This window comes from Sorex fumeus, unplaced genomic scaffold (assembly GCF_029834395.1).
Source record: "Sorex fumeus unplaced genomic scaffold, SorFum_2.1 ptg000043l, whole genome shotgun sequence".
NCBI lineage: Eukaryota > Metazoa > Chordata > Mammalia > Eulipotyphla > Soricidae > Sorex > Sorex fumeus.
The window spans coordinates 30,267,216-30,289,599 of record NW_026606100.1 but is presented as its reverse complement, the minus strand read 5'-3'; the positions used below and the strand labels follow the sequence as shown (position 1 = coordinate 30,289,599).

At 57.7% G+C, this 22,384-nt stretch overlaps 1 protein-coding gene across 1 annotated transcript; it reads left to right on the top strand.

The window, feature by feature from the left end:
• The first annotated feature begins 894 nt into the window (after positions 1-894).
• PDZD7 (PDZ domain containing 7) lies at positions 895-22,106 on the top strand. Its single transcript, XM_056120860.1, has 16 exons — positions 895-1,123; positions 7,692-7,832; positions 8,100-8,274; positions 9,488-9,664; positions 9,881-10,028; positions 11,383-11,443; positions 11,708-12,094; positions 12,707-12,908; positions 15,010-15,053; positions 15,685-15,860; positions 19,349-19,440; positions 19,520-19,611; positions 19,721-19,792; positions 20,519-21,115; positions 21,389-21,489; positions 21,859-22,106. Exons 1-16 carry the CDS (start codon positions 895-897, stop codon positions 22,078-22,080), a joined length of 2,916 nt encoding a protein of 971 aa, XP_055976835.1. The 3' UTR covers positions 22,081-22,106.
• Positions 22,107-22,384: the final 278 nt, after the last annotated feature.

Here is a 22,384-nt window from a genome sequence, read left to right as displayed (position 1 = left end):
GATCCCAGTTATACTTTTCTGGGGCGGGGTGACTCTTCCGAATTCGAATTCGAGGCCACACATTCCAGGGGGCAATCGGCAAGCCTGGTGGCCCAAGGGAGGAGGAGCATGGCGGTGACTGGCAGGCCACCTAGCCAATGGGAGCGCGAGGCAGCGCAGGCCGGCCCCGTTCACCAACTGGGAGCCGGGGCTGGTTCCCCGACAGCTGCAGTCCGCACCCCGCTGGCGGGCGAGGCCAGGAGGACCACACTCAGGAGCCAGGTGACAGGTGCAGGGTGCGGGCCGGGAGGATGGAGTCGGGCCGCGCGGTGCTGCGTTTTGGGTCCCAGGGCGAGTCTGAGGGAATTGAGCCCACGTTTTGCGTGGGGTGCTGGGAGGGGTTCAGGTCCTCCCAGGTAACTGCCGGGAACCAGGGAATCCCTGGGGGCCAGGGAGTGTGGGGTCCTGGGCGGCATCTGTCCTCGGTCCTGACCCCCGAGAAGGGTGGTGTAGAACTGTCCGCATCCCAGCCCGTGACACCTCTATTCTCCTCTCTCCTCTACCGAGAGCGGTAAAGAGGGGAAGAGGTGCCCCCAGTCCGGGCGTAAATAGCCCCGAAAGTCCACCAGGTGCGTGGATGACGGGGTGCTTAGAGCCCGCCAGGGCAGAATGCTCCACGCGGGTGAGGATGGGAGTTCTGGAGAGCCAGGCAGAATCACCCCACTCACACACCTCCCCAACCTCTGCTCTCTCTGTGCAGGTCTGAACCGCCTGTGGTGGGGGGCTCCGGTGACTGAGACACCCCCCTACCACCGCCAACACACGCACAGAAGGCTTATGGAGCCCAGAGCCCTGGTGGCGCCGTCCCTCCAAGACTAGGGGCTCCTTCGGGACCCCGGGGCGCTGTGCCACAGCATGGCACAGGGGTTCGTGGTGGGCGAGCCCCCCAGCCCCGGAGACCTGAGCTCCAGCTCTCTGAGCTCCCTCTCGCTGTCCTCCCACGGCCACCTGCCTGGTGACTCGGTTGGGTCCGCAACGCGATACCTGCTGAGGAAGCAGCAGCGGCTGCTGAATGGGCCCCCGCGCGGAATCCGAGCCTCCTCGCCCATGGGGCGCGTCATCCTCATCAACTCCCCCATCGAAGGTGGGGCCCGGGCGTGGAGGCTGGGGGTGGGCTGGGGGTCAACGGTGGGCATCAGGCAGGAGCCCACTGGAGTTTTAGGTATGGGGGTGGGTGGGCTCTGGAAAACTATGTGTTCTTTTTGGTTGTTATTGGGGGCGGACAGGTATTCCAGTGACTCCCAGCTCAGGGTTGAGGGCCACCCCTGGTGGTATTGGGGGACCATGCAGTTCCAGGGATGAAACCCGAGGCTCCTGCACACAAATCCTGCACTCCAGCTCATGGCGGACAGAACAAAAGGCTTTGGGCTCTAGAGCAGATGTTCCCAAGAGGAGAGTGAAGGGCCCAGAGGGAGCCTGCAGTCTGGTCCCTGGAGGAGAGAAAGAGCTGACTTTATGACATTCCTTAATACCATCTAATTTACAAACCCATAGTCCCCTATTCCATATTGGCCCTGGCCCGGCAGAAGGAGACCAAGAGAGACATAAGGCTCAGCTTTCACCTTCTAGAAATGCCAGTGAGGCTGAGGAAATAGTCAAAAGGCTGGAGTACATGCTTTGCATGTAGGAGGTGCATATTTGGGGGTTGGAGAGAGCATACAGCAGGCAAGGCACTTGCCTTGCACACAGCTGACCTGGCTTTGATCCCCAGTATCATATATGGTCCTCTGAGCTACTCCAGGAGTGATCACTGAGCATTTCTGGGTGTGGCCCAAAAAGCAAAAACATAAAAACAGGTTTGAACTTTGGCACCTCATGGACCCCCAAACATACCTTGGAGCAACCTCCCACTGCTGAGTTGCAAGTTGCCCTGATACGTGCAAAAAACAGAAAGAAAGAGAGATGGCAGTATAGGTGGACTTGAAAAGGATACCAAGGAGAGAGAGAGAGCTAGGTGTGGGAAAACAAAAGCCAGTGGCAGAAAGAAGGAGATGGAGGGGTGGGTTCCTAGGAGTCAGCCCGACTGCAGTGACAGGTGTGAGGCAACAAAGGCAGAACCTGGAGCAAGTCTGACCTTGAATGCCAGCATGGAGGGGGCGGGGGCGGGGGAGTTGGCTGAGCTGGGCCTTCTGGTCAGGTGCAGATAAGTATCTTCTGCTCCTCCCTGCTCAGCCATCGGAACCTTCCTGGCTGCTTCCCATACCGGACCCGTCAGCCCCGTCCATCTCCCGCTTCCTCTGAACCAGCTGAGCACCTCATGCCTGGGCTAGATTTTGGCCCAGGGGCAGAACGCTCTGTTCCAAGGTGGGATTTCCTACCCAGTGGCCTGGCCTGTTCCCTGCTCCCTCACCCTACTTGGCCTGACTTAAAGAGGAGCAGCAGGAACTGCTTAAGGCCACACGACTGTCATTCTGGTCATTGAGCAGAAATCCCCAGAGGGACCAGGAGATCTGGGGGGGAAGGAGAAGCCAGCAGCATGGCCCTTGTCGGGCCCCCTTTATTTAGATCTGTGCTCTATTCCTCCCCTTAGCTGGAACTCGGATGCAGCTGTGGATTCTGTACTGCCAAAGAACCGCCTTCATGGTGGGGAGCTGGCTCGAGAAGCTGGGGTACAAGCTTTGGATGGTCAGAACCCTGGACTTGCCTCCCTAGCACTGCTAGCCATGGCCAAAGAACAAATGAAAGACCCTCGTCTAGCGGTCCTGAGACTCCCCTTAGACGGGGGTGCAGCGGGCAGAGAGAGTAGCTTCTACTAACAGCAGGAGATCTGGGCTCTGGCCCTGGCTAACTGGCCCCTGGCCTATCTGGGCTGGAAGTGTGAGATTCTCAACATCTCCTACTTCACTGCAGCCTGGATCTCTCCCTGGGTTCCTATCGAGACCCATTCCAAGACAAAAAAGTCCCCCAGAAGAGAGGGAAACACTGGGAAGAACAAAGACATACATGTTACTGCCACGTAGTCCCATAGCCCCCCTCAGACTCAGCTGAACCTGGAGAAGCTCCAATGACTTTAATCCAAACCCGCCCTTTCACTTTGTATCAATCATTCATTCACTCATTCATTCATCTACCCACTTACCTCCTTATTTATTCAAAAGTTACCTAGCATGATCCCTGAGCACAGAACCAGGAATAAGCTCTGAGCACTGCTAGTCGTGCCCCAAATGCTTCCGCCTGCAAAACAAAACAAAACTACATAGCAAATACCTAGTATTGTTAAACATATTTGGAAGACCTGTAAGAAAAAAGTAAGAAAGTCCTGGGGCTGGGGAAATAGTCCAAGTTAACAGGTCATGTGTCTTGTATGTGTGAGGCCTTGAATTTGATTCCTGATACTATTAAACCTGAACATCACTAAAGATGTCCCCTATTTTTTAAAAAGAATCAGCAGAAGAAGGAACCAAAGATATAGTTCAAAGGACCAAGAACAGGCCTCACATGCCAGAGGCCTGGGTTTGATCCCTGGAAACTCATGGTCCCCCGGCACCACTGGGAGTGATCTCTGAGCACGGAGTCTCCAATATCCCTCCAAACACTGCAATTTGTAAGTGGGGGGAAAAAAGAGGAGAAGGAGAAGAAGTCTAGTAACTAGAGATACAATATAGTGGGTAAGAGACTTGCCTTGCATGAGGTTGATTCCAGTTTGATTTCTGGAACCAAGCACTCCCCCAGGCACCACTAGGGATGACCTCCTAGTACAAAACCAGGAGTATTGACTGGGTACTGCTGAGTGTGACCCCACAACCTCCTCTTCCTGCCCCCCAAAAGAAGATAATTATGGTGATTGAACTTACCTTCTAAAGAAAAGTTAGAAAACAGCAAGTCACAAACAAATCACCCAATAAGAAAGCTGGCTTCAGCTCTGGGGCGCTAGGAGAGAAGGGTTCTCGGATTTGAATACACCAGAATTGCTTGGTTAGACAGATTGCGATTCTTTTTTTTTTTTTTTTCCCTCTACACTGGGCGATGCTTAGGGCCTCCTTCTTACTCTGCACTCAGGAATTACTCCTGGCGGTGTTTGGGGATTATATGGGATGCTGGGGATAGAATCCAGGTTGGGCATGTGCAAGGCAAGTGCCCTACCTGCTGTACTGTCTCCAGCCCCCTTTTTTTCTTTAAATTATTTTTTCTTTTTGGGTCACACCTGGCAATGCTCAGGGGTTATTCCTGGCTCATGCACTCAGGAATTACTACTGGTGGTGCTCGGGGGACCATATGAGATGCTGGGAATCGAACCAGGGTCGGCCATGTTGGCTGCGTGCAAGGCGAATGCCCTACCTGCTGTGCTATCGCTCCAGCGCCTCTTTAAATTATTTTGATTAAGGAAACTCTATGGTTTGTACAAGTGCAAATGTTCATGGTTTAGGGGTGGAAAGCTTCTAACTTTGGAGAGTCTGCAGGAAGCCTAAAGACCTCCCACACTGAAAAAGTTCTGGGAGTGTGATGGAGGGGGTTCCCCCCTAGGTGGGGTTCTCCCGGAAGGCTGAGAGAACAGCGCTGCCATGTAAGGTCCAGGTCAAGGATCACAGGATCATGGACTCGAGGAGGCCAGTTACGGTGAGCAGAGGTGACGGGAGAGAGGTGAACAGTGGAAGCCCACAAAGGAAGGAGTGTATAGTTCCTTCTAGAAGTAGAGAAAGGAGTTGAAGTTTTCAGTCATGGGGCCAGAGAGCTAGCTGGAGTGCTTGCCGAGCATGCAGGAGGACTGTCCAATGCCCAACACCGCATGGTCCCCCAAGCACTGGGTCAGGAGCAGTCCCCGAACACTGCCAACTGTGGTCCCAAAAACCGAACCCAAAACTAAGACAAACAGGGGCCAAAGAGATAGTACAGGGGCTAAGGTACAGGCTTTGCTTGCGGTCAGTTTCTGTTCAATCCCCAGCACCATGTATGGTCCCCTAAGTATTGCCAGAAGTGATCCTGGAGCACAGTCTGGGGTGGCCCCCAACCAAAACCACAAGACAAACAAAAACCCTGAAACTTGACAAGGAAAAGCCTTGATTAAAACTTTAGCCTTGTGCCTATGGGAGAGCTGGACAATGGCCAGGAGTGGACAGTGGAAGCCAAAGGGGTCTCCTGGCTCCTGGGCTCAAAATTTCATGTTCAGAGCCAGAAAAGTAGCTCAGTGGTAGAGGGCAGGGCTCAGATATGCATGGCCCTCCCTGGATTCGGAAAATTATGGGGAATTTTTGTTGTTGTTGTTGTTGTTGTTGTTTTTGTGTCAGTGCTTGGGGGTTACTCCTGGTTCTGTGAAATCACTTCTGGTGGTGCTCAGGGGATGCCGGGGATTAGACCCGGATTGGCTGCATGCAACGCTACCCTCTGTACTATCACTCCAGCCCCAAAAACCCAATTTTCTATCCCCCATGGAAGGAAAGGAGAACAAAAGCTCCTGACGAGCAGAAAGCAACCAGAAGACCCAGGGTTCCCCTCACCTCTGTCCTGTCCTGCCCACAGGCTGCCCTTGAGGAATTCTTCCTGAACCTCCCTGGCCGTTTACTGAGACGTACTTTCTTTGAGATCACAATGGCATGTGTGTGTCTGTCTGTCTGTCTGTCTGTGTATCTGTGTATCTGTGTCTGTGTATCTATGTGTCTGTGTGTCTGTGTGTTAGATCTCCCTCTCAACAGCTAGAAGTTTTATTTATTCTTTTTTTTTTTTTGCTTTTTGGGTCACACCCGGTGATGCTCAGGGGTTACTCCTGGCTCATGCACTCAGAAATCACTCCTGGCGGTGCTCGGGGGACCATATGGGATGCTGGGAATTGAACCTGTGTTGGCCATGTTGGCTGCGTGCAAGGCAAACGCCCTACCCACTGTGCTATCGCTCCAGCCCCATTCTTTTTTTTAATTGAAAAATTTGTAACTGTGAGATACAGTTACAAAGCTTTCATGTTTGAGTTTCAGTGATACAATGATGGAACACCCATCCCTCCACCAGTGCACCCATCATTCATTTTTTTAAGGAGCTTCTCAAGTGGTGCCCAGGAGGCCTGGGCACCTTCCTAGGAATTCTCAGACAAATAGGCTGAGAGTTTATTGCAAAAGCCTGAGGATAATAGGCTGCTCAAGACATGTGGTGCTGGGGTAACCCAGAGTCACCCCACAGTACTAGGAGTCTCCATAGTCATGCTGGGGGCCTCTAGGACCTCCTCTGGGACCAGATGGTGCTGGGACTCGAACCTGGGCCAGGCACATATTAGCTTTATATGCCCTCTCTGATGTCCTCTCTCCTGGTCCTCGTGTGGCCTCATCAAGACAAGCTCACCTTCTTTTCGGGATGCCAGGCCTACTCGGTCCCACACTTTCCTGGAAGACCTCATCTCACTCAGCTCCTCATCAGCATCTGCCCTTTCTCCTCTCCACTGCCAGTTTTCCCCATCGTAATCCCCAAATCCTCTCCTGACTGCTGTAGACCTAGGGCGCCCCTGCTCTGGCCTCCCCAGCCCTGGCTGCAGCCTGCCTTCATGCTGTTTCTCTGCTGTGTCCTCCTGGGGTCCTCCCTCACAATCACCAAGCCTCAAGGGTAGGGGCCCCAGGAATCCTTTCAGCACATCCTGGCCAAGGGTTTACCAAGTCTCAGTTTCCACGTCTCTAGTGATGGAGAGCTTACTGTCCTGAAAAACTCATTCCACTGCCTGACAGCTGAAAGTTTGGGTTTGATTTGGGGACCACACCCTGTGTAGCTTGAGGGTTTTTCCCCCAGTTTGGTGCTCAGAAGTCATTCCCAGCAGTGCTATTTGGGGGCCATGCCGTGCTGTGGATCTAGGGGACCCTCCAGCACCATCTTGATCAGCTCAGCCCATAAAGCTTTTCTCTCTAGCCCCATCTGAAAGTGGTTTTTTTTTGTGGTTTTGTTTCATTTTGGGGTAATAAGCAGTGGTGCTCAGGACTCACTCACCCCGGCTCTGAAATCAGGGCGCACTCTTGGGGGACCATATGGGATGCCAGGGATTGAACCCAGGTTAGCTGCATGCAAGGCAAGTGCCAGACCCACTGTACTATCATTCTAGCTCCATGTTTGTTTGTGTTTTTGCATGGTGTCAGGGCTCGAATCCAGGGCCTCATACACGCAAGGTTAGGGCTCTCCCACTGAGCCGTGTTCCCAGCTCCAATCAACAGGGCTTTCTACAGTTTTCCCTTCCCGAATCTGCTTCCGTCTGATTGCCCTCTAAGGGCTTTGTGCTGTGCTCTGAGTAACACAAGCAAAAACATCTGACACCTTTCCCAGAATACCCACTCGGCTGTTTGAAGCCAGAGCTGCTTTGCTTTTGTGCTGGAGGCTGAAGAACCCAGACTCCCTCGCGGGGCCCACAGAACATCTCCTGTCCCTCTGAAGGCCACATAGCTGGGTTTTAGGAGCCTGACCCAGTCGCACCTTTGATCACGCAGAGTTCACTGAGCCTCGGACACTGCAGATGCACCCCTGTGATGAGGAAGGAAGAGCACTGTTCTCTGGCTGGAGTCCTGTCCTGCTGGCTACACACCAGCCCTGGCCCAGGGCCCCTAAACCCCCAAAGAGGACTCCGAAACTGGCTGCCCTCCCTTTTAGCCCCTGGTACCTTGTGCCCAAGCCAGCAAGACAGCCTTTGCACACCCAGGGTCCCCTGTGACCAGAGCGGGCCTCGAGCTCTGCCTCTGTGCACCCCACAGCCAACAGTGACGAGAGCGACGTCATCCATGCCGTCCGGGTGGAGAAGAGCCCAGGCGGGAGGCTGGGTTTCAGCGTGCGCGGCGGCTCCGAGCACGGCCTGGGCATCTTCGTCAGCAAGGTGGAGGAGGGGAGCAGTGCAGGTGCGCGGGTCCCAGGGCGGGATGCGAGCTCAGGACGTGACCCCCACCTCCTTCCTTGGTGCAGTATGGGGCGCCTCGATCAGAGACCCCGCGCCTTATGTGGGAATTCCCAGTCACCTTGACACCAAGGGGTCTGGTCTGAGGGGGGAGGTTCATCCTGGCCTGATGGAAGAGGTTCAGTCTGGTCTGAAAAGGGAGGCGCACCTGTGGGAGGTAGGGGATATCTCGCCCTCCCAGGTGGTCCATGCCCGCCCCCTGCCCCTGCAGAGCGCGCGGGCCTATGTGTGGGGGACAAGATCACAGAGGTGAACGGGCTGAGCCTGGAGAGCACCACCATGGGCAGCGCCGTGAGGACGCTGACGGGGAGCAGCTGCCTGCACATGACGGTGAGACGCATGGGCCGCGTGCCGGCCATCAAGTTCTCCAAGGAGAAGACCACGTGGTGAGAAGGCGGCCGCGCCCCTCCCAGTCCCCTCCAGGACACCAGGGCTGCCATTCCCCAGCACCTGCCCTGGAAACCCAGGGATCCAGGTCCGGACTGAAAGGAGAAAAGGCCACACAGCTCATGAGCCTCCCCCAACAACTGTGTGAGCCACAATGCCGGTGACCCTGTCCACTGCTTCTGTCCCCAGACTGGCTGCTGTGAGCTCAGGGACAATGACTGCCTCTCCCTCAGGCCACGGGAGGATTCAAAATGGGACCTGGGACATAGTAGCTGCTCATTAAAAAGAGCTGTGGGGAACAGAGAAGTAGCCCAAGGAACTGATGTAGATGCAAAGGCCTGGGTTCAAGTCTAGGTCCCTTTTCCCTCCCCCCAGCACCATTGCGTGTAGCCAGCACTAAGAGGGAGACACCCTTCAAAAAATAAGAGAAGGAGGGCAGGAATAATAGTACAGCAAGGAGGGTGCTTCCCTTGTATGCTGCCAATCCATGTTTAATCCCAGGCATCCCATAGATTCCTCCGAGCCTGTCAGGAATGATCCCTGACCACCCTGTGGTCCCCCCACCAAAAAAAAAAAGCCAATGATATAAATTGCTATACATCTGATTCTTAATAAAAGAAACTGAATGATGAAAGAAAGAAAGGAAGGAAGGAAAGAAAGAAAGAAGGAAGGAAGGAAAACAAAAGAAGGGAGAGCCAGAGACAAAGTACAGTGAGTAGGCACTTGCCTTGGCCTTGCATGCAGCCAACCCCAGTTCAATCCCTGGCACCATATATGGTCTCTAAGCCCTGCCAGGAGTGATAAACTGAGCACATAGCCAGGAGTAAGCCCTGAACAGCACTCAGTGTGACCCCAAAACCAAACCAAACCAAACCAAAAAGCCAAACATGGGCCAGAGCAATAGTTCAGTGGGGAGGGCATTTGCTTGAATGCGGCTGACCTGGGGTTCAATCCCCGGCATCCCATATGGTCTCCCAAGCACTGCCAGGAGTAATTCCTGAGTGCAGAGCCAGGAGTAACCCCTGAGCATCGCCAGGTATGACCCCAAAAGCCAAAAAAAATTAAAAAGTCAAACAAAAAAAGTTTGGCGAGAGGACCATTTCCCAGATTTGAAGAATCCATAGTGCCATAGAAGCCCCGGCCGTGCAGTGGTCTTTGTGCGGGCTGTGGGGGCCCGGGGGGACGCAGGCGAGGCCCTGGCTGTGCTCCCAGGGTGGACGTGGTGAACCGGAGGCTGGTGGTGGAGAAATGCGGCTCCTCGCGCTCCGACAGCAGCTCTGAGGATGGGGCGCGACGCATCGTGCACCTCTACACTACCTCCGACGACTTCTGCCTGGGCTTCAACATCCGCGGAGGCAAGGAGTTCGGCCTGGGCATCTACGTGTCCAAGTGAGCCCCCACCAGGACTGGGAAGGGCTTGGGGGGGGCGGGGCACTACTAGAAGCTACAGTTCTGCAGTGAGACCCCAGGGGGGCGGTGGAGGGGCCCTTGGAGAAGTTGGGGTTTGCTTGCGGGAACCAGGGGCACTGCTCGGTCTTGAAGAGGCCGAATGGGGGTGGGGGAGGGCGGCGAGGCCCTTCCCAGGTGTTGCCTGTGTCACTCCAGAGTGGACCATGGCGGGCTGGCCGAGGAGCATGGCATCAAGGTGGGGGACCAGGTGCTGGCAGCCAACGGTGTCAGGTTCGATGACCTCAGCCACAGCCAGGCCGTGGAGGTGCTCAAAGGCCAGACCCACATCATGCTGACCATCAAGGTGGGCAGGAGCAGGAGGGGGGTGAGAGGGTGCCCCTCGCTGGAGCCCTCGTCCTGCTGCTTCCAGCCTCTCCCTGCATCTGGGCAGGGTAACCCGTCCGCTCCACACGGGCAGAGGGACAAACCGGGGCTCAGAGTGTCTGGCTCTCAGGCCCCCTCGGACAACGCCCCTTCTCATGTGTGCTGGCCAACTGGGCTTGGAGGGAGAAGGGGGGTGGGCGCTGTGCCTTTGGGGATGGATATTCTCCGGGCTGGAGCCAGAGATTGGATTTCAGGGCAGGCGCTGGATCCATTATTCATGGAGGACTCATGGGCCCGCGGGGCCTTCCCTGCTCCCCAGGCCGCTCCTTGCTCTCTCCTCATGCCCAGTGCTGGCCCTGAACACCCTCCTTCGCTCTCCAGCTCATTCCTCACACCACATTCACCACCACCCCCACCCACACCCCCACCTCTGTCCCTCCTCCTCCTCCTCTTCTCCCCTTCCTCCCTCTTCATTGGCCTCACTTCTTTTCCACACATCCCTTCATCCATCCATCCAGCAGTCTTTGCTGTTGTTTGGAGCCACACCCAGCAGAACTCAGGAGTTACTCCGGACTAGCCCGGTTGGGAGGGCACATTGGATGCCGGGGATGTGAACCCCGGTTGGCTGCATGCAAGGGTTGGCTCCCCTCTGGACTTTTTATTTATTTATTTATTTATTGCTTTTTGGGTTATACCCAGCGATGTACAGAGGTTATTCCTGGCTCTGCACTCAGGAATTACCCCTGGCAGTGCTCAGGAGACCATATGGGATGCTGGGAATCGAACCCGGGTCGGCCGTGTGCAAGGCAAATGCCCTACTCTCTGTGCTATTGCTCCAGCCCCTATCACAGCAGTCTTAAGCACTGTACATGACCTCCCTGTGCCCAGCCCCAGGGCTACCTCACTGGACACACGAGGTCTCTGATCCTGGGGACAGACAAACACATACACTAGGTACTTGCAGATTGAGGCCATTACTCCAAGCTGGACAGGGTCTCAGGCAGGCCACTCTCTCCTGAGGGGGGCCACGGAGGAAGAGAACCCAGGCCAACAGAACAGGGGGACAAAGGACTGAGGCATAAAGGGCCATGTCATGGGCGGTTGTGTCCACTGTTTCCCCATTTTGAGGGGCTTTGTTTTGACGCCTTACCCAGGGATGTGCAGGAGTTACTCCTAGGCCAGTGCTCCGGGGTCAACCCCAGCTGTGCCGGGGGGACTATGTGGTGCAGGGTGGGCCTGCCACGCTACACTCAGCCTGTTGATCTGTCTCTCCAACTGTATTTCCCTGTTTCCACATGGCCCCCTCCCTGCTGTGCCTGCGGTGCCCTTCCCAGGAGACTGGCCGCTACCCTGCCTACAAGGAGATGGTCTCTGAGTACTGTTGGCTGGACCGACGTAAGTACTCCGCCCGGGACGCTCAGGGAAAAGGCCGGGCCCCCAGGTAGGGCAGTTACTGCAGGGGTGCAAGGTCTTTTGGAGAAGCTGCAGGTTTGGGCCCGGGGGGCTCCTGAAGAGGTGACTCACCTCAGATGGCGGGACCAGGGCCTCCTGGAGTGGCCCACTCCATGCCCATCGGGTTGCGGAGAAGCTAGCCAGGCAGGGCCTAGCTAAGGCTCCCGACGCACTGTCCCTTCCCCACATCCGTCTGTCTGTCCGCAGTGAGCAACGGGGCACTGCAGCAGCTGTCCCCCACCTCTGAGAGCAGCTCCAGCGTGTCCTCGTTCGCCTCCAGCGCCCCCTACAGCTCAGCCGAGGGCTCCCTCCCCTCCGACCGCATGGACGTGTGCCTGGGCCCAGAGGAGCCCAGCTGGGGCCGGGCAGACACGGCCATGCAGACAGAGCCGGAGCCGGGGGGCCGCGTGGAGACCTGGTGCAGCGTGCGCCCCACTGTCATCCTCAGGGACACGGCCATCCGCTCCGAGGCGCCCGCAGCTCCCCGCCGCCTGGACTCCGCCCTCTCGGAGTCCCCCAAGACTGCTCTGCTGCTGGCGCTTAGTCGGCCCCGGCCCCCCATCACTCGCTCCCAGAGCCACCTGACTTTGTGGGGTACGTGGGGGGGTGGGGGGTGGGGAAGGCGGTCACTGCTCTCTCCAAATCTCCGTCCTGCATCCCACAGCCTGACCCGGGCGCGTCCCTCTCCTCCTCCCGGCCTCAACCAAGCCCCAGCCCAGAACCCAGAATCAGCTCTGGTTTTGGGGTCCAGGCCCCAAACCCACCCCCCCTCAGCCCTAGTCCCAGGTCCCGTCAGATTAGGCTCCAAACCAGTCCCTCCGTCCTGCACACACGCGCAGACGCAGGTGCATGTTCGTGTGCATGCAGACACATCCATGTGCGTGCAAACACATCCATGTGCGTGCAGACACCGGTATGTACACATACGAACACGTGTCCATGCATGCATACATACATATGCACGCACAGACACAGGTGTGCACACCTGCTTCTTGGTGAAGAGTTTCCACACAACTGTGGGGTATGGAGGCAGAAAGTTGGAAGCAGCACCCCATCCATAGCCCCCCGTTCTCATCCCTGTCCTCTCACGTGGATGCAGATCCTGTCTGCCCCCTTTCTCTCTGCTCCTCCCCGCACCCCTGTCCCCTTCTTCCTTCCCTTCTGCCCACCCCTCCAGCCCTCCCGGGTGATCCCTCGTGTCTGCAGAGGAGAAGAAGCAGCGGAAGAAGGAGAAGTTGGGGTCCTCTGGGGAGAAAGGGGCCCTGCAGCGCTCCAAGACGCTGATGAACCTCTTCTTCAAGGGAGGGCGGCAGGGCCGGCTGGCAGGGGACGGGCACAGAGAGGCCTGGACGCTGGATGGCCGGAGCCCCGCTAGGTGGCGCCCTCGTCTGGACATGGAGAAAGGCAAGTACCAGGCTCAGTCCTGCAAACCCTTCTTAGGGTTCTGAGTCAGTTGTATCCCCACAGAGCCTCAATCTTCTTGTGCGTGAAGTGGGATTACCAATACCTCTATTCCTTCTGTCCCTTCCTCCCTCCCTTCCTTCCTTTTTTCCTTGGTTTCTCTCTTTCTTCCTTGATTTCTTTCTTTTCCTTCCTTCCTCCCTCCCTCCCTCCCTCCCTCCCTCCCTCCCTCCCTTCCTTCCTTCCTTCCTTCCTTCCCTCCCTTCCTTCCTTCCTTCCTTCCTTCCTTCCTTCCTTCCTTCCTTCTTGCCACACCCAGTAGTGCTCAGGGCATTCTCCTGGCTCTGTTCTGCACTCAAGGATCACTCCTGGAGGGTTCCAGGGACCATATGCAGTGACAAGGATTGAACCCGGGTGATCCATGTGCAAGGCAAGAGCCTTCGCCCCTGCACTATCTCTCGGGCCCATCATATCTATTTCTTTAGGAACAGGAAAGACCCAGCGCAGCTCGGTTCATTTCTGGCCCAGGAAGGGCACAGAGACCTGAGGGAGTCACCCGGAGCTTTGTGCTGTGGCAGATGACACTGCTTTCCCAGAGTATTCGGCATCACTGCCAGTGCTCAGAGTGCCATGGAACAAACCTAGTTCTAAAGCCATCTTTTTATTTTTTTTTTGGCAGGGGCGGGGGGCAGGGGATGACCACACCCAGTGCTGTTCAGGGGTTACTCCTGGCTCTGTACTCAGGAATTACTACTGGCAGTGGTTTGGGGGACCATATGAGAAAGCCGGGGGTTGAACCTGAGTTGACTGCATGCAAGACAAGTACTACTGTTCTGTCTCTCTGGCCCTAAAGCCATCTTCAGCAAGGCCACATCTAGGTGAGAAGACAGACAGAAGGGCCTGAGCAGACTTTGTGACCAGGACCGCTCCCCTCTCCCGGTTCAGAGACCAGCTGAGTGGATGAGCAGACCCCTGGGTTTGCCTGGGGCAGAAACTCAAATCACCTTGGATTTTTGTTTGCTTGTTTGGGGGCCACACCCAGTGATACTCAGAGGTTACTCCTGGCTTTGCACTCAGGAATTATTCCTAGCAGTGCTCAGGGAACCATATGGGATGTTAAGGATGGACGCTGGGGGTCAAACCTGGGTGAGCTGTGTGCAAGGCAAGTGCCCTCGCATCACCTTTGAAAAGAACTTGCCATGAGGTGGTGTTGCTGCGTGACAGCCTCTCAACACTGGCCTTCTTCACCTTTGGCTTCCTCTCCCCTGGGCTGGCTCCAGTGTCCTGTAGGGCAGCGAGAGCCTCTTCTCAAATCCTTCCAGCCCAAGCCCCAGGCAGGACACTTGCCCAGCAGACCCCAGTGTCCCGGTGCAGAGATCTTGGGCCATTCATTGCCAGACACGGGGTGGGGTGAGTCCCCCTTGAAATCTGGGTGCTGATTCCAGAAGAGATTGGTATTGCATGGCAAAAACAAGCAGAGGACAAAACCCCAAGCTCCGCCCCTTGAGGACAGTCCCCTCACACTCTTCCGGTCAGAGTGGCAAGGCCCTCCCTCAGCTGCCACCTGCCACAGTCCACCAGGTCTCTCTATCGCCTGCCACCTCTCCGACCTCGCCCTCCTCTTTTCTCTGAAGGCAGGTGCTCCCCAAGTGTTGTCCTTAGGCTTAGGCCACTATATGTTTGCTGAGTAACCGCACCATCTCTCTTTTGTTCTTTTTGGGTCATACCCTGCAATGCACAGGGGTTACTCCTGGCTCATGCACTCAGGAATTACTCCTAGTGGTGCTTGGGGGGCCATTTGGGATGCTGGGAATCGAACCCAGATCAGTCGCGTGCAAGGCAAACGCCCGACCCAATGTGCTATTGCTCCAGCCCCCACCCTGTCTGTCGACCCCAAACCTTCCCTGGGCAGGTTCCCAGGGCCTGTGGGTGAAGCCTCGGGCCTGAGCCCGACCTCCAGGCCTCACTGCCTTCAACCTGAGCACTCTGAGCCAGCCTGGGGGTCTAGCCAGCTCTGGCTCCCCGCCCACCCAGCCATCTCTCCAGTCTCCTTTCAGATGGGGGTGCCGGGCCCAGCACTGAGCTTCTTTCTTCTCCCTAGCAGGGAGCGTGGGCCCCGTGCAGAAGTCTGTGACCTGGAGACTGAGACGTGGTAATCCACCGACCCCGTCCTGAGGCCGGTTTCCTGTGGACCTGCAAGTGGGGTGCATGTCTGGGAGAGCTCCGGGGCTCTGGGCCTCAGTGTCTGAGTCAGTCAAGTCTGAGGGTCACAGAGAGAGAGAGAGAGAGAGGGAGAGAGAGAGAGAGAGAGAGAGAGAGAGAGAGGCGAAGGGTGTGGTTAGAAAGAACTGGATGGGGCTGGAGCAATAGTACAGCAGCGGGGAGAGTGTTTTCCTTGCACGCAGGGGACCCGGGTTCAATCCCCGGCATCCCATATGGTCCCCTGAGCAATGCCAGGAGTAATTCCTGAGTGCCGAGCCAGGAGTAACCCCTGAGCATCGCCAGGTGTGACCCCAAAAGTTAAAAAACAAACTATACTCAGTTTACCAAGAAAAAGAGGGCTGTAGAGAGAGTCTAGGGTGCATGGGGAACTGGGACTCCTAAACACAGATTTGGGGGTGATGGTGGTGCCTGATTTGGAGCCCCACAGGGGGACAGACTATGAGAGACCATCAGGGTTTCTTAGGGGGCTGTTTTGCAGCCTGACCCTGACTGGGGAAGCCTCTGTCACCGTCCCCCAACGACTCCCAGTTCCTCTGTACCCCTTTGCCTCTGCCCTGCAGACCGGGAGAGGGGCCGCGCACTGCTCTCTGGCAGGCCTGCGAGCCCCTGCAGCCAACTGCCCGACGCTGATGAGCGTGCGCAGGCCTGGGAGAGCCGCCGACCCTTAATCCAGGACCTGGCCCGGCGGCTGCTCACGGAGGACGAGGTGCTGGCGGTCACCCGCCACTGCTCCAGGGTGAGCCTCCGGGTGCCCCACCCGTGGCAGTCACCAGGAATGTGGACGCCCTCACTCCTGACTGGAGGCTGAGTCTGCAAAAGCACAAATGACCTCTCTTTCTCTCTCTCTCTCTCTCTGTCTCTGTCTCTCTCCCTCTCCCTCTTTCCCCTCCCCCCCCCTCTCTGTCTCACACATACACATACACGTGCATATGTGCATCCCCTCTCATGTGCTCACACACATATACTTACATGCATTCTCACACATTCACACATACACACACATGTCCTCTCACACACACCTGCACTCACACACATACACACACACTCACACACTGAGCTGTAAAGGAAGGAGACAGAATGAAGAGCTCAAATATTCCTAGCTGGGAGACTACGAAGAGGAGAGCACCCCGAGGCATGGTCCTTAGATGCGGCTATCTGGGTGGCCACCTCCCTCCCCCAGGTGATATCCCAGCTGCTGAGGGAAGATGCCCAGCAGGAGATGGAGGGGGAGTCCTTGCAGTCAGTTGTCTGAGCACCTCTGAGCCCCAGCCGTGTCTCCTGATGCTCCTCCCACCCCTCTTCCTCCCCCACCCCTCACTCCACACAAAGGCAGGGGTGGAGCTGAGATAGACGTGAAACTTTTGGAGTCCAGATGTTGGGGAGTGGATGGGGGACTGGAACTCCTCCTCCTGTTCTGTCTCAAGCACCCCCGGGTTCTAGTGATGGGTGACTGTGAGCCTGTGTGACCGGACAAGCGGAGAGTGTCAGGGAATCATCTGTGCTCCCTGAACCCCCTAGCTTGGTCAGGGTGGGCCTCTGTTGTGTCTGATATTGTCGGTGAGTTTGTGTGACCAAACTGTGTGACTATATTTGAGGGTGTACGTGTCTCCGTGTACCCCCTGGGGACTCCCTGATTCCTGCATCTCTTGTTTTGGTTTTGTTTTGGGGTCACAGCTGGAAGTGTTCAGGGGTTACCCTGGCTCTGTACTTAGGAGTCACTCCTGGCAGGAAGGGTGACTGTATGGGATGGAATTCTGGTTGGCCTCGTGCAGGCAAACTCCCTACCCGCTGTACTATGGCTCCGGTCCCTAATTCCTGTATCTCTTACCCAAGGCCTAGTTTGTGGAGAGCTGCAGGCAGGGGGTGGGTGGAGGGGATGGGGGGCTCAGTCTTGGAGAGCTAGGCGGGGCTGTGTGTGCCCGCCTGCCTCTGCCTGCAATGCTGGATTCTAGCCACTAGGTGGGGCCCTGCATCTATTTCTCCCACGTCCTCATCGCTTGCTCCTCCCACCGTGTCCTGTTGGCCTCTGGCACCTTGGGGAGCCAGGCACCCCCACCAAGCCCAACCCACGCCCCCCACGCCAAGACAGCAGACCCTCTGAAATGGAGTCCTGGCCCAGTGTTTAATAAATCACTCCTTGAGACACATCTGCCTTTAAAAAAAATGTTGGGTCTGGGATCACACTCACCAGTGCTCAGGACTTACTCCTGTCTTTGCACTCAGGGCTCACTCCTGGCGGGGCTTGGGAGACCATCTGGGGTGCTGGAGACTGAACCCAGATGGGTTTGCATACAGAGCAAGCACCCTAGCCCCATGGAACCCAGCTGTTTCTGCTCTCTCCCACTGTGCCCCTCTTCCCTTCTCTAAGCCTTCACTCTGGCAAAACTCAGGGCAAGTGGCTTATCCTTGTCCTCACATTCAAGGCCCTCCTTGCCTTGAACGTCCCCCACCCCCACACCTTAGCCATCCTGTTGTCACATTTTCATCTTCCTCTAGTCACCCAATAGGTGGACACTGATTGCAAACTCAACGACTCAAAGGGTGCCTCTCACATTTCTTTTTTCTTTTTTTTTTGCTTTTTGGATCACATCCAGCGATGCACAGGGGTTCCTCCTGAATTTGCACTCAGGAGTTACTCCTGGTGGTGCTCAGGGGACCATATGGGATGCCAGGAATCAAACCCAGGTCAGCTGTGTGCAAGGCAAACGCCCTACCCGCTATGCTATCGTTCCAGCCCTGAGGCACCTCTCACATTATTGGCACAGCTGGAGCAGCCCACACAGGCTCTTAACACACCCACCAGGGCCGCACTGCTCCAAATCACCCCTGGAGCCCTTGAGTCCCAACCTCTTGCTGGGCCCTGCGTCTGTCCTGGGAGGCAGTGCAGGGGCCGGGGAGACAGCTCCAAGGGCTGGAGCTCTTGGCTTTGCACACAGAAGGCCTGGTCGGGTTCCTCGGTACTGCCTGTTCCTACAAGCACAGAGCTGGGAGTAGCCCCTGAGCACTGCCAGGTGTGACCCAAGGCTCCCCCCACACCTCCTCCTCCCATGAGTTTTTCCTTTTACATGGTTGGCCGGGTCCCACCTCTCATACCCATAGAGTCCCTTAAACTTTGGGAACTCTCAAATGTGTTCCCTCTCAAACAAAAACAGAAATAGCTATAAAGGAGCCAGAGAGATAGTTTAGCAGCTCAGCGGCTTTTCTTGCACACAGCCAACCCAAGTTCGATTCCAACACTGCATAAAGTCCAACTGTGACTCAAAAACCAAGAACACAAAAGTATCAGTGTAAATGCCAACACCTCCATGAAGCCTCCTCTGATTGTCCCACCCTCCTCAGAGATTCACTCTGTGAGGCTGTCAGTGGCTTGTAATTCACTGGGGGACACCATTCTACTCCTCATTCTCACTAGTATGAGTTTCCGAGGATCTGGAACGGCTCTTCACTGTCGTGCCTGGTACAGGGTCTGACGCTCGGTGGTTGCTGAAAGCAGGTGTGGAAGAATGTGAGTGTGTGTGACAGGTTCTGTGCGGTTAGAGATTTCTGACCAGGGTGTGGGTGGTAGTCGGTGCATGTGTGAGTCCCTGCGGCTCTGCCTGCGGTTGGGGCCACACACCCAGTTTGTAGTTTGGTTCAGACATTTATGGCTGTCGGCCTCCAGCAGGCGGTGCAGTGGCTCCCTCCACCACCAGGGGGCGGTGTGCCCTCTGCGAGGGTGACTCCCAGGGTTCCCTTTCCCGGTTTGTTGGTAGGGTGTGGCTGGTGGCATCCGGGTAGTGCCAGGCAGAAGGACCTCCACCCCGCTGGGGACCGACTAGAGACACTTTTGCGGGGCCACCGCCTTCTCCAGCTTGCCCGTTCTGGCCCTGACCAGTGTCTAATGTGTGGGTCTGTAGCCAGCCCACAGCTGGTGGTGGCTCCAATTCCGTCATGGTGGGCAGTGGGCACCGGGGGAAAGTGGGCAGGAGGCCACAGGGAAACAGGCTTCTGGGCCGGAGGCTCAGGTCCCTCTCACCCCCTTCTCGATGTGGCCTGGGCAGAGGCCCTCGGTCCCCCCTTAAGCCTTGCTCAGGGCCTGGCCGAGGGGAGCAGAGAAGCCCTGGAGGCCACAGGTAAAGGTTTCGCGTCTTCACTAGAAACCTGGGGACGGGCAGAACCTTCCTAAACACAGGGGCTGCCTCCCCAGACGCCCCCCTCAAGGGGCTGTGCCTCCCCTCTCCTCAGTACGTGCACGAGGGTGGCGTGGAGGACCTGGTGAGGCCACTGCTGGCCATCCTGGACAGGCCCATCAAGCTGCTGCTACTGCGGGACATCAGGTGGGCAGGGGACTGGACGGAGACACGCTCCTCCCTGAGGAACTCTGCCCCCCCCTCACCTTTCCTCCCGCCCCTCCAGGAGCGTGGTGGCTCCCACCGACCTGGGCCGCTTCGACAGCATGGTGATGCCTGTGGAGATGGAGGCCTTTGAGGCCCTCAGGAGCAGGGCAGGTCTGTCCCGGGGGGCAGTGGGGGGGGGGCAGGACATCTGGCGGAGAGGGTGCCCCTCAGCTGAGGGCCCTCCAAGAGGCCCTGCCTCTGACCGGCTCTCTCTTACCAGTTCGGCCTCTGGCCCTGCGGCCCGCCCGGCAGGACACCCCACCCAAACGGCACCTCATCACACCTGTGCCTGGTCAGTGCGAGTCCCAGAGCTTAGGGAGGCCTCACATCCCTGCCCCAGGGACCTGTGGCTTCCAAGTTTCGTCTCCTTGTTCCGTTGTTGCCACCCTGCCCCGTGGACCTGTCATTTCTTTCACAGGAGTTGAAATTCTAAATTCTGCTGTAATCTCTTTCTTCTGGAGTATGCAGGGTGCACATCTAGCAGTGCTCAGGGTTCCTCCTGGCTCTGTGCTCAGGGATCACTCCTGGTGGTGCCCAGGGGACCATGTGGGGTGCTGGGGATCGAACCCAGGTCATCCGTGTGCAGGGCAAGCGCCCTGCTGGATGCTGGATGCTCATTCTGTGTGCTGGATGCTCATTCTGTGTGACCACCTCTGAGAAGGGGCCGGTCAGGTGAGGACAGAGCTTCCTCACAGCTTTGAATTAAAAGTGGAGCCAGAGAGATTTTGAGAGCGGAGCACACACCCTGTGGAGCAGGAGGCCCCCCAGCTTCCATCCCGGGCACCATAGGGTCCCCCAAGCATGGCAGAGTGGCCCTCCAGACTGAACTAATTGGCAATTATTGCAGTGAATAAGACACTGTGTCAGGAGACTGGCCTCACCCAGGGCAGGCAGCACCCAGGCCCTACCGTGGTCCCAGGGGCTGGGCTGGGCGCTCTCCTAGTGGACGGGAAGGTTGGGGCCTTCAAGGCAGGCTGGGTTGGTCTGGGGGCGCTGCCTGACCGGGCCCCTCCCCCAGACAGTCGTGGCGGCTTCTACCTGCTGCCGGTGAATGGCTTCTCCGAGGAGGAAGGCAATGGGGAGCTGCGGGAGAGGCTGGAAGACCTGCAGGTGTCCCCAGGGACCGCTGCCGCCCCCCGCCACCCTCCGAAAGGGATCCCCCCTCTCCGAGACGTGCCAGTGGACGCCTTTGCTCCACGCCGAGGCACCGGCACCCCCCCTCCCCAGCCACCCCCCGTGGCGCCCCGGCCCCAGAGGCCCAACTGGCTGCTGACGGAGCCCCGGGAAGACCCTCGGCAGAGCTGGAGCCAGGGCCCGGCCCAGAGCCGCAGCCGCAGCCGCAGCCGCAGCAGGGGCCGGGGCAAGTCCCCAGGGCGCGGCCGGTCCCCGTCCCCTGCGGCCGCCCCCTGCCCCAGCACGACCCACGGGCGCTACCACAAGCCACGGAGGCCTAGGCCGGCTCTGCCCAGACCTCTGGACGGGCAGGCAGCCCAGGCAGGGGTCAGCCCAGCGCTGCCCCCCGAGAACGGGACTGTCGGGCCGGCAGAAGTGGCCACAGCAGCCTCCTGGGGGGAGCTGCGGACAGTCACGCTGTCCAAAACCAAGCAATCTCTGGGTGAGTCCAGGGGCCCTGGGCCTGCCATGGGCAATGCTAGGGTTGGGGGGAGGTGGGTGGGCTTGGATTTTGGGGTGGGGGGGCATATCGAGGGTGTCTGGGCCTGGGAAAGGAATCTGGGCACTGGGGAATCTAAATTTGGGGGTTGGTAGTCTGGAGGATGTGTGTGGGGGGGAGTTGAGGACCAAGTGGTGACAGAGCCTGGGGGTTGAGGCCCCAGGCTCCGGCTTTGGGGGTGCGGGTGCACCCAAACAGTGCTCTCCCTCTCACTAGGCATCAGCATTTCTGGGGGCATCGAGTCCCGGGTGCAGCCTATGGTGAAGATAGAAAAGATCTTCCCCGGCGGGGCCGCCTTCCTCAGTGGGACCCTGCAGGTGGGCGAGGCGCCCCCAGGCCCCTACCCCTCACCTCCGCCTGGGTCCCTGCAGTATTTGGGATGGGGTGGGTGGGCCCTGCTCCTCTCTCTGGCTGTCAGAGTGGCAGGTCGCTGAGGGTGGGGCCGGAGAGGAGCAGTCCCAGGGAGAAGGTCCCTCCTGCCAGCCTGGGCCTGTGGGTGGCCGGTCTGTTCAGGCCCTGGGGACAAAGGGCCATTGTCTGAGCCCCACCCTGCCCCCAACAGCTCCGGGCACAACAGCCCTCATTGTCCACCCCTTCACCCAGAGGGAGGGAGAGCGCAGGCTGGAGGTGAGAGGTTACACTGTGTGTGGGGGGGTGGGCTGAGGTCAGCACACTCGTTTTTCCAGGCGGGTTTCGAGCTCGTGGCTGTGGACGGAGAGAGCCTGGAGCAGGTGACCCATCAGCGAGCCGTGGACACCATCCGCCGGGCGTATCGAAACAAGGCCCGTGAGCCCATGGAGCTGGTGGTCAGGGTCCCCGGGCCTGGCCCACAGGCCCTTCCCTCTGGCTCATCAGCCCTCCCTGGCCAGCGGCTCCCTGCTGACCAGCCCCCGCCCACTGACCCCTGATGACACTCAGCCTCCTCCCTGGCCTCCACCCCACCCACTCAGCTCATTTCCTCTTGTCCTTACTCCTCTACTGAGGCATCCAGCAAGGCCCTCAGAATCCTCCTGCCCCCGAAGCACCACACTGGTGGCCCCGACTTCCCACTCCCTTCGTCCCCATCCCCGATAGGGTTCTGCCCTCGCAGGGCAATGTCCGAGGACATGACCTCTAGGTTTGCTCACTGCCCCCATCCTCCAGCAGCCGAGGACTGAGCCTCCAGCTCTTTTGCCCACCCCTCCTGTACCAGGGGATATGGACTCCCAGGCA